This window comes from Peromyscus californicus, unplaced genomic scaffold (assembly GCF_007827085.1).
Source record: "Peromyscus californicus insignis strain IS unplaced genomic scaffold, ASM782708v3 Scaffold_11__1_contigs__length_118956290, whole genome shotgun sequence".
In the NCBI taxonomy this organism is placed as follows: domain Eukaryota; kingdom Metazoa; phylum Chordata; class Mammalia; order Rodentia; family Cricetidae; genus Peromyscus; species Peromyscus californicus.
Window position 1 is genome coordinate 105,686,638 of NW_026294402.1, and position 10,408 is coordinate 105,697,045.

Genomic DNA, 10,408 nt, shown 5'->3' on the forward strand with positions numbered 1-10,408 from the left:
CATGTGTGTGTGTGTGTGTGTGTGTCTGCCCTGTGCCCAAAGTTGATGTCAGGAATCATCTTCCGTCTCTCTTTCACCTTACTCATTGAGGCAGGGTCAGTGAATCAAACACAGAACTCACTGATATGGCCAGTTTTGCTTGCTAGCTTGCTCTGGGATTCCATCTTTACTTTCCAAAGCCACTCTCCTCACCAGGCATTTAAGTGAGTTCTGGTGATCAGAACTCTCATCTTGGGGCTTATGTAGCAAGCACTGAGCTGTCTCCCCAGCCCAGCAATTCCTTGTCAGTGTATCAGTTGTGGTGGAGTAAGAATTTTAAAACAGTCTGCCAGTTGCAAAAACTGGGTTAGAAAGCATGGGACTGAACTGTTACATTTTCTACCCAGGTTTCCTACCCTCTATTTGGAACATGGGTTTCTGTGTCTGTGTGTCAGTGTGATAGTTTCTAGGATCCCTGGCACACCCTGGATATTGAAGTCAGAGTGGGGAATAGCAAATGAGACCTACTGAGAAGTTGGAGTTGTGGGCCCCAGGTCAGTGTCTAAGAAAGAGATCAGTCACTCCCAATGCTGCAGACCTGACTCCATGTTTGTTATGGGATGTGACTTGTATGGAAGTTGGGGTAGAATAGGGATACTACATTTTAGTGGGAACAGACATCCTACATTCTAGGAATTAAGATAGTTTCTAGGCTTTCCAGTTTCTTTAGTCTCTTCCCTTCAGTCTTTGGTGATACTATCTTGAACCGTATAAGGCTACAAGATGCAGGTATCGCCTATCACTTCCCCCCTTTGCCTCCCAGTGCCGGCCATGGGAAAGGAGCCAGGTGTCACTTGTCTTTTTAACCTTTCCTCAGCCTCACATGCTTGTATTGCTGAAGATTAGATAGTGGTGTTTCCTATACACATGGATTTTAAGCTTGTCCAAACTTGTCTTATTCTGTGCCTTGGCTTTCCCACCTTTTCTCTTGTGTTAAGCTGTGTCTCTGACCATGGTTAATGTTCCAGAGTGAGCGTTCTCTGTATCACTGCCCCATTTCTCCAGTGATGAAGGTTCAGGCTGCCCACTAGTGCCTGGTTGCCTCACACAACACTGTGGTGTAGCAGTCCCACTGGAGCCGTTTATGATGTGTTGCTCGAAGTGGCCTGCAGCCCTGGGGTCTTCAGTACTATTATCTCGTTTTACTAGGTACGGCCGCCTTGCTGTCCAGAATGGCCATGCCATGTTGTGTGTAAAGATTCTGTGCTCCGTATGTCTTTGGCCATGTTTAACAGATTCTAATTTTCGCAAGCCTCTAGATGTATCTCACTGTGGATTAGATTTCCATTCCTCTGTTACTGAGGCTGAGCAGCTTCATGTCAGCTGTTCACATTCTCCTGGTGTAAATGGTGGTTTATAGCCTTTGGTGTCTTTAAAATTCTGTTTTCAAAAAAGTCTTTACTTTGTAGCGACAGAAATTCTTTTTATGTTCTAGACCTGACAATTTTTATATGGTAGCTTCTAGTCAGATATGGCTACTTAAGATAATTAAAATTAAATAAAATTTAAATTTCAGTTTTTAGGATACAGTACCCCATATAACACTTAGTTAGTGGCCAGTAGATTGGATCCCACAATAGCGAGACAGGTTTGTTCTCATGGAGAGCTGTTGGACAGTGCTGCTCTCAGTGCTGACATTGGTTTTCTTCCCTGCCTCTTCTTCCTCTTCCTTTTTTTCCTCCTTTTCCAGTGCTGGAAATTGAACCTGGGCCTTACACACATCTTAAGCAAGTGCTCCATCACCGAACTGTATGCCAGCCCTTGAAACTGAAATTTTATTCTTAGCTTTATTTCATAAGATCTCTGTTGAACAGATTTGAAGTCATAAAATTCATTAACTTTTCTCCTAAGATTTGTATCTTTAGGTTTTGTTGGGAACATTTTTACTTACAGGTCACAGATATTCCCATACATTTTTCCTTAATAATTTTTGTATTTAAACCTTTAAACTTTTTTTTTTTTTTGGTGTCTATGGGTGTTTTGCCTGCATGTGTATATGTGTACTGCATGCATGCAGTGCCTGAGGAGGCCAGAAGAGGGCATTGGATCCCCTGGGACTGGAGGTAGAGCTGGTTGTGAGCTGCCATGTAGGTGCTGGGTTTTGAACCTGGGTCCTCTGCAAGACAAGCAAGTGCTCTTAACTGCTGATCCTTCTCTCCAGCCCCCATATTTAAATTGAATCCACCTGGACTCCATCTTTGTATATGATGTGACATTGGGACTTAACTTTCCCCCTTTATTTGAAAAGGAATTAGTTTTTATCTATACTATAGTGGTTTTAACTGGATTCTAAGAAATAGATATATAATTACTTTTATTATCCATGTGATAGTTTTTAAGCTTAAAAATTAGAATACTTTAAATAACAGTAAAATTTTACTGTTCTAGATAAGAGACGCTGCCTATTTCTATAAGCGAAGCCAGTGCTTCAAAGATGCTTTCCGATGCTTTGAGCAGATTCAGGAGTTTGACCTCGCACTCAGGATGTACTGCCAAGAGGAGCTATTTGAGGAAGCCGCTATTGCAGTGGAAAAGTAGGTGGCTTTATTCTTTTGCATCTTTCTGCCTTCTTCTCCCTTCTCTCAAGATGGCCTGCTGTGGAGTCACTCTGCTGCTTCTGAAGTGCCTGGCCATGTCAATGTCCCTCACAGGAGAGGACACTTCAGTGCAGTATTGGAGCTCCTTGAGAGTGGACTCTGCCTTTCAGCCTCATGCTGAGCTCTGACCCATCATCCCAGGAGAGGGCTAACGATGAAGGCTGTATCCCAGCGTGTTTGTAATAGGATCCACTGACTCCTGCCAGCAGAGGGCAAGGACCCTGAGAGCTTTATCAGTGTAACGTGATTCCAATCCCATGCAAGCTAGATAAAAAACAAAGATGTTGCCGGGCGGTGGTGGCGCACGCCTTTAATCCCAGCACTCGGGAGGCAGAGCCAGGCGGATCTCTGTGAGTTCGAGGCCAGCCTGGTCTCCAAAGCGAGTTCCAGGGGCGCAAAGCTACACAGAGAAACCCTGTCTCGAAAAACCAAAAAAAAAAAAAAAAAAAAAAAAAAAAAAAAAAAAAAAAAAAAAAAAAAACAAAGATGTTGCTGCCACAGCCGGTGTTTGCACACAGCCACCATTGTGTCCTTTTTCAGTATCACAGTCATGTTTACCAAAGCTCAATACCCAACATGGCTATTGTGTTTTGGTTTTCAGTACACATATATTTTGCCTGGACAATGAAACATTTCTAGAAATGTTTGAGTGCCAGACAGGTTTAGATCTTTTCTCTAATATCTGCTCATGGGAGCTTTATTTAAGTTGCTTTGTACTGCATTTTGGAAGGACCTTCCTATTTTGGTAATAACAAGTTGTCATGTATACACTCTGTTGTAGTTGTACTGTTTTGTCAGGACTGCCAGCCCACAAGCAAATACTGACATGGAGACTTATTATTAATTATAAAAGCTCAGCCTTACCTTAAGCTTGTTCCTAACTAGTTCTTACAACTTAAATTAACCCATATTTTTTAATCTACATCCTTCTGTGAGGCTTGTTACCTCATCTCTGTACTGCCTGCCCATCCTGCTTCCTCCGCATCTGGCTGGCGACTCCACCTTTCTTCTTCCCAGAGTTCTCTTTCTGCTCAGAGTCCTGCCTGTATTCTCCTGCCTAGCTATTGGCTGTTCAGCTTTTTATTACACCAATCACAGCAACATATACTCACACAGTGTACAAATATCCCACAACACTCTGTCTTTACAGATATGAAGAAATGGTAAAGAACAAGACCTTTCCCATTCCTAAGCTCTCCTATTCTGCCAGCCAGTTTTACTTGGAAGCTGCTGCAAAGTACCTGAGTGCAAATAAGAGTAAGGAAATGATGGCTGTTCTTTCCAAGCTTGATGTGGAAGATCAGCTGGTGTTCCTGAAGTCTCGGAAATGCCTAGCAGAAGCGGCAGAACTGCTCAACAAGGAGGGTCGGAGAGAAGAGGCTGCCCTATTGATGAAGCAACATGGGTGTCTCCTGGAGGCTGCCAGGCTCACTGCCAACAAGGACTTCCAGGCCTCATGCCTCCTGGGACTCGCCCGCCTCAATGTGGCCAGAGGTTCCGACATAGAGCATACAAAGGCTGTTCTGAGAGAAGCACTTGATCTTTGCTATCAAACCAGCCAGCTGTCCGGCATTGCGGAGGCCCAGTTCCTGCAGGGTGTCATCCTGAGGGACTTTCAGAAGCTTAGAGACGCCTTCATCAAGTTTGACATGCTCAACCACTCAGCAGGAGTGGTAGAAGCTCTCTATGAAGCAGCCAGCCAGTGTGAGTCTGAGCATCAGAAGGTTCTGGCCCTGGCTCCAGGTGGCTTGGAAGTCCTTCTCGACCTGGTCAGGGCCCTTAAAAATGTGACAAACAATGCTGAGAAGGAAATGGTCAAATCTTGCTTTGAGTTTTTTGGGATTTCTCAAGTGGATGCTAAATATTGCCAGATAGCCCAGAATGACCCTGGGCCCATATTAAGAATAATTTTTGACCTGGATTTGACCTTGAGTGAGAAGAAAACAAAAGATCACTTCTTAATAGTGACTGATCAAGTGAAGGTAGCCCTGAACAAGCACCTTTTGAGCAGACTGTGTCAGATCACACAGATCCTGCTTGGGAAGACCTACCCGGGGATCTGCATGAGATTTATTGTGGGTTTGAAATGTGAGGATGAACAGTGTGAAGATTTCCACAGGCCCCTCAGACGCTGTGAGGCCAAGTGCATGGTTCAGTCGAAAATGCACCTGGTGGCAATTAATGGGTTGCTTCTGGAAGCCAAGAAAGTATTCCCTAAGGTCTTAGCTGAAGAACTTGAAGAAATAGATTGTATTTTGTCTCCAGATACGTATGGCCTTTGCAAATCATTCCTAAACCTCCTCTTCCCTCGGCATTTCCATCAGAGAGTGCTGTCAGAAAACCCCATGGCCTGCAAAGAAATCCTCAAGCCAAATTACAAGTCCTTCCGCTCCTACCGGTTCGCCTTGAAAGAGTACATCCATGACCTGTTTCAAAAAGAAAGTGCGCACAGCCGCAGGGAGTCCACAGACCTGTGGCTGAGTGCCATGCAGGCTTTCCTTCTGTCCTCCGGCTACCCAGAGGACTTTGAGAAGCTGCTTCACCAGGAGGAAGACAGTTACAACCGGGAGCTGAAAGCGCTAGAGTCTGACCGAGAGGACAGAAGCAAGGGGAGAGGCAGCAGAGTGAGAGGCGTAGAAGGGAAATTCGGCATGTTGGTGCCCAACAAGGAAGACGAGAACGTGGAGAAGTCCTATCTGTGCTTCATCCGGCTGCTGGAGACTTCCCTGGACCAGCTCTATGTGTATAGGAATCCTGAAGACTACAAGAGGCTCTTCTTCCGCTTCATGAACGTCCTCATTAGGAGGTGCAAAGCGCCGCTGGTCCCCAGCATCACCAACACAGTGGTGCTGCTGGAGCTGCAGTTCGTACACTGTGGAGTGGTGCTGGCCCGCCTCTGGAAGAATGCTGTCTTGTGCCTCCCCAAGAGCTACATTGCACTCTTGCACTTCTGGGAGTTCCTGTTCAGCAAGAAGGACAGGGAATCTGGGGACGTGTTCTCCATCATCCAAGAGTACAAGCCGAAGGATGTGGCCAGAGCCATCCGGGACTTCCGGTTCCACCTCTCCTACCTCGTCAAGGTGATGTGTGGTTACGAGAATATGAACTTCAATGTTCTACTTGACGCCTTCAGTGAAATAGACTATGTGATCTCCGGGGAGGCAGAACGGACACTGGTGCTGTGCTTGGTGATGCTGGTGAATGCTGAGGAAGTCCTGCAGCCCTTCTGCAAACCACTTCTGTACCGCCGTTTCCGGGAGATCCAGACAAGGCTGCAGCTGATGAGCATGAACTGGCCAGACCAGGTGCCCAAGAGGCTGCTGAAGGTGGTACAGCGGGTGTTGATGGCAGTCAGTGTGAAGTCTGTGGCTGAGGCACTGCAGGACCTGCTCTTTGAGCGGGATGAAGAGTACCTGGTGGATTGCCACTGGCGGTGGGACAGTGTGCACACCAAAGGCACTGTGGTCCGTGGCCTCTGTCATGAAGAGGTCAGACTGAACCGCTTGCTCTGTATGGGCCCTGTGGACCAGTTTGCTGACCCAGAGTGGGATTTTGGTGAAGATGAGACACATGAATTAGATGAGTTGGCCCTGGAAGACCGAGATCATTTTCTGGCTGCCATCCTTTCCCAGAAGCAGCGGAAGGCCTTGATCCAGCGCAAGCTGCGCAGAGCCTGCCTGGTGGTGTCTCTGTGCATCAGCTGGAGAAGATGGATCCAGACAGAGCATAGCAGGGAGGAGGCTAGGGAGCTCAGGGCTGGGAATTTCAAAAGAGCTGATGTAGACAGGACCCAGTGTGACCTGTGTGGGGTGAAGTTCACCCGCAGCCCTGAAAGCTACTTCAGTCCTGGCAGAGCATTTGAGGGAGCATCAGAGGCTGTGATCATCTCCAGGGCTGAACTGGAAGGGAGAGAGTGTCGAGAGAGAATCAGTGAGTCATATGAGCAACACATTCGCTTGGAAGGCCACCGGAGGCAGCAGGCAGCCTACCAGAAATATCTAGAGTTTTTCCATGAAAAGGCGGACCCGGCCATCGAAGAAGGCAAAGTAGTGGTGCAGGACATCGAGCAGAGCATCTGGATCCGTGGCCACTTGGGCTCTAAGGAGCAGAGCCACATGCTGCAGAGAAAGGTGCAGGAGCACATCAGGAGAGTTTCAGATCTGGTGGAGGAGCTCTACAGACGGAAGGCATGGGCTGAAGGTGAGAGCTCATGGGGATTGTCCAGGCGCTAGTAGGCCTGCCAGATGCTCAGTTCCAGCTGACTTAGGGTGTAGGGGTGGAATGTTGGTATTAGCAGAGAGACAATAAAAGGCTGTTCTCAGATTCCAGCAAAGTCTCATTGTTGAGGCCATCCTCAGTTAAATATTTGTGATTAGTGTAAGCTGGTATGGTTTCTCTGGGTGCTTCAGATGAGAAAGTGGTTTGCTGTCTAATTCTATGGAGAAGATACAGGGAGAATGTTTAAAGTCGTGAGAAAACTCTTTGAGGGGTCTTTGTATTACTCATCCAATGATCTTTCCTTGAGCATCAACTAGATGCTGACCCCTAGGGTAGAAACTGAGTACATAGGTCTCTTCTTAGGATAGCCCCTGAGTTACACTCAGTGTGAGCCTTTCATAGTAAGTGTTCTCATCTGCTCTACAGTCAAGTTTCCCCTTTGCTTCTTTACTGTTTCTTAGCAGCACTGGAAATTAAGCATAAGCTTAACAAAATTACATTGAAAAAAGTTCTGTAGTTTAGACACTTTTCCCAGGTTAGGGCTTAATGACCGTTTGAGTACTGGTTTGCTGGAAAGGTTTGCTTTTGGCAATCCGCAGATGCACAGCTGTGGCACTGGGCTAGTGTTTAAGGCAGCCTGTCCTTGTGGTGGCAGAAGGCAGCTTTGGGATGTGGGGAAGTTGGCCTAGTGCTTGATGCTCTAATGCCTGAAGCCATCTCTTTACTCAGAGCCTCTGTGCTTTGGTTTCTGTAGCCGAGGAGGTAATGACTCGACAGGTCAAAATTCTGGCCCTGTCAGTCAAGAACGCACAGGAGTGGCTGAAGAAGACAGAGCTCCGCTTAAAAGATGAAGGTAAGGCCTGTTCTCCTAGGACAGGTGATACTTTGGATCCTGTGGCTTTTGGTACTCCTGGCTTCCAGGTGAGTGAGTGTCAGGTGGGTTTGCCAGTGATGTCAGGAATATTTGCCAAACTGTTAGTGATAGAATTTCTCCATCTGATGAAGGGCATTATTCTGGGCTTATAGTAGTTGCTTCTGAGTTATTATAGATGTTCAGTCATCATGCAGACTCACCCCAGCAACTCCTAAGGATAGGTGGTGGTGTAAAGCCATCCCTTGATAAGAGTGTTTGCCTGTGTCAGTCTACCATGTTAGCCAGTGGGGATCTATTGAATGTCTAGTATGTCGCAGCATGAGTATGGACCCAGAGGTTCCCATGGACACAGAGCAAATGGCTAGGGAAGTTGCAGAGGACTCCACTTTGTTTCTTAGCAGGAGTCACACTTTTCTTACCACGTTCTATGTGATACAGAATTTCTTCCTTCTTGCCTTTTCCAACTGCTGCCTCCTTTGAGCCACACCACATTTCTTTTTTCTCGGAGTGTTTTATCTAGCTTGGAGACCCTTCCAGATGCTACTGGCAAACCCCAGCCCCAGAGCTGAGGAAAACTTGGAGAAACTTGGTACAAAAGTCTTTGCTATGCTGTAGTCCCTTCTGGGTCCCATGACTTTGTGATTATTTCAAAAGAGATAATTGGCATGTCAGCTCAAGGAGCCAACCCTACGAAGATTTAGTTCTGGAGAAGGGTGTTTGCTTGGGCTCTGCTTGGGAAGCAACATCAGTACTCAATGAAAAGTTCTGTTCTCTCCCACCCTGGCAGAGAGTTTCATTTCTTTACTTTAAAACAATGATTCCAGAAACATCAGGTTTTACCCAGATGTTAAACTCCGTAGTAGAATAGGAAGTCGCCATTTTCACTTGGATTTTGCTTTTTTGCTTCCTAACTAGGTATTGTTCAGGAAGAGGAATATGAAAACGAAGTTGAAGACTTTGGCGAGCTCCGCCCTAGAAGGCGTTCCCGGAAATGTGGAAAACAGAGAAAATACTAACATATTTACACCCACTTATTGCTTCTTAAACCTTAGAGCATTCCATCCTGTTTTAGAATTCTAAATGCTGGGGCCAAAGAGAAGAAGAATGTGAATAGTGTTCAAAAGGGACAGCCACGTTTGCTCTTCATTGTTATTGCCCTTTTAGTGATGTGTAGGGTCAGACTGCTCCCTCAGACACAGGGACCTCCAGTTTTCCAAGTTGAGGTCTAACAGTAGCACTGCTCCCCCAGACACCATACATGTCCAGTTATTGGGGGACATAGTTGAAAGGAGTGCTGGGACTTCTCTGCCCAAAGCTCAGCCCCTCTGGCTCCTCTTCACTGTAGAAGGACGAGGCATTTAAGATTGGCACACCTCATCTTGGAGTGCCCCTGCTCCAGGCCAGGAAATCCCTCTGTGGATCCCTTATCTCTTGCCACACTGCTGTAAAACAGCAAGCAGAACCAAGACTATTTGTGCCCAGAGTTCATTTGGGCCCTTGCCATCAACCACCCCTGAGCCTAGGCTACCTCCTGGTTGTCTGAGTGGCTTCTGGGGTATATTTTTCTTTTCTCTCTGGTGACTTTTCTGGCGACCCAACTCCCCCCGCCCTTGTGATCATTCTCAGCTACTTGTGCAAGTCATGGTTAGGCTACCTCAGAATGTAGTCAAGCTTCTGCCAGCAACTCTCAGCCTTTGGACATCCTTTTCATTCGAGGAACATTTGAGGGTGTTTCCAGCCTGCTCCAAGGTGGTCTTGCCTTTGCCTTGTGTAGATGATATGAGAAGCGCCTTGTGTATACCTTGTACATCTATGTTTTTTGGTTCTCCCCACTATATATGACACCCATGCTCAGGTTGACAGCTCCAGTTTCTGCCCACTGGGCTCTTCAGGTGTGGAACAATGGACAGAAGAGGAACCAGCCTTCTAATGGTGCGTCTTTGGGATTTGGCTGTGGATCACTGCCATGTGGCCTGTAGGCCCTACCAGAGGGGTTGCATGAGGCCTGTGTTCCCCTCCACTCACTGCCAGCAACTCTCAGCCTGGTCTCATTTGGGAAGCCTTCCTTCCTTGGATGGTCACGGCCTGCTTTTTCGCCACTCCGCCCAGGTCCTGCTGTCCCTGGAGGCTTTGTCTCACCACAGAACCAGCTTTTCTTCCACGCTGCTGCTGCTTTCACTGCCCACTTGCCCTCCATCATCTTTCTAAAGATGTGTTTCCTTGAAATGTTGGTTTGGTAATTCTTTTAAGTTATGTTTCTTTCTCATTTTCCAGATTTTTTTTATAAACTTGCCAGAAAAAAATCTAATCAAATATTGCTGTCTTACCACATTTTTTTATATAAAGTTATAGCATCTCTCTTACCTGCTGTTGTCTTTTGGTTATTTACAATTCCCACTGAGAACAAATGTGTGACTGTTGGTGCTGGCTTCTTTGGGGCTGCCGGTTGATGATTTCCCATGAGTGCCTGCACTCAGCTGTGTCTGCTGAGATGAAGAAATTCAAGGTCAGAGAAACACAGCTGAGTACAGGCACTCAGGCTTAGGAGTGTTGCTGGGGGCTAGCCTTGTACAAATTCTTTTCAGTCTGTCTGCTTCTCTACAGTAGGATTTGGAGTGCATGGACTTCCCCTAGCAAGGATCATGGCCCTAGAAGGTAGGAGACCTGGAATAAGATTCCT

The 10,408-nt window shown here is 46.6% G+C and overlaps 1 protein-coding gene across 2 annotated transcripts in view; it reads left to right on the forward strand.

Moving 5' to 3' along the window:
* The window catches only part of Trank1 (tetratricopeptide repeat and ankyrin repeat containing 1), an 88,304-nt gene extending 78,213 nt beyond the window's left edge, over positions 1-10,091 (forward strand). For both annotated transcript variants that reach the window (XM_052722364.1, XM_052722361.1), the window contains exons 19-22: positions 2,428-2,573; positions 3,787-6,836; positions 7,609-7,707; positions 8,644-10,091. In XM_052722364.1, coding sequence (XP_052578324.1) covers positions 2,428-2,573; positions 3,787-6,836; positions 7,609-7,707; positions 8,644-8,744 — 3,396 coding nt within the window. In that variant the 3' untranslated portion in view covers positions 8,745-10,091. The remainder of the gene's footprint in view (positions 1-2,427; positions 2,574-3,786; positions 6,837-7,608; positions 7,708-8,643) is intronic.
* Positions 10,092-10,408: the final 317 nt, after the last annotated feature.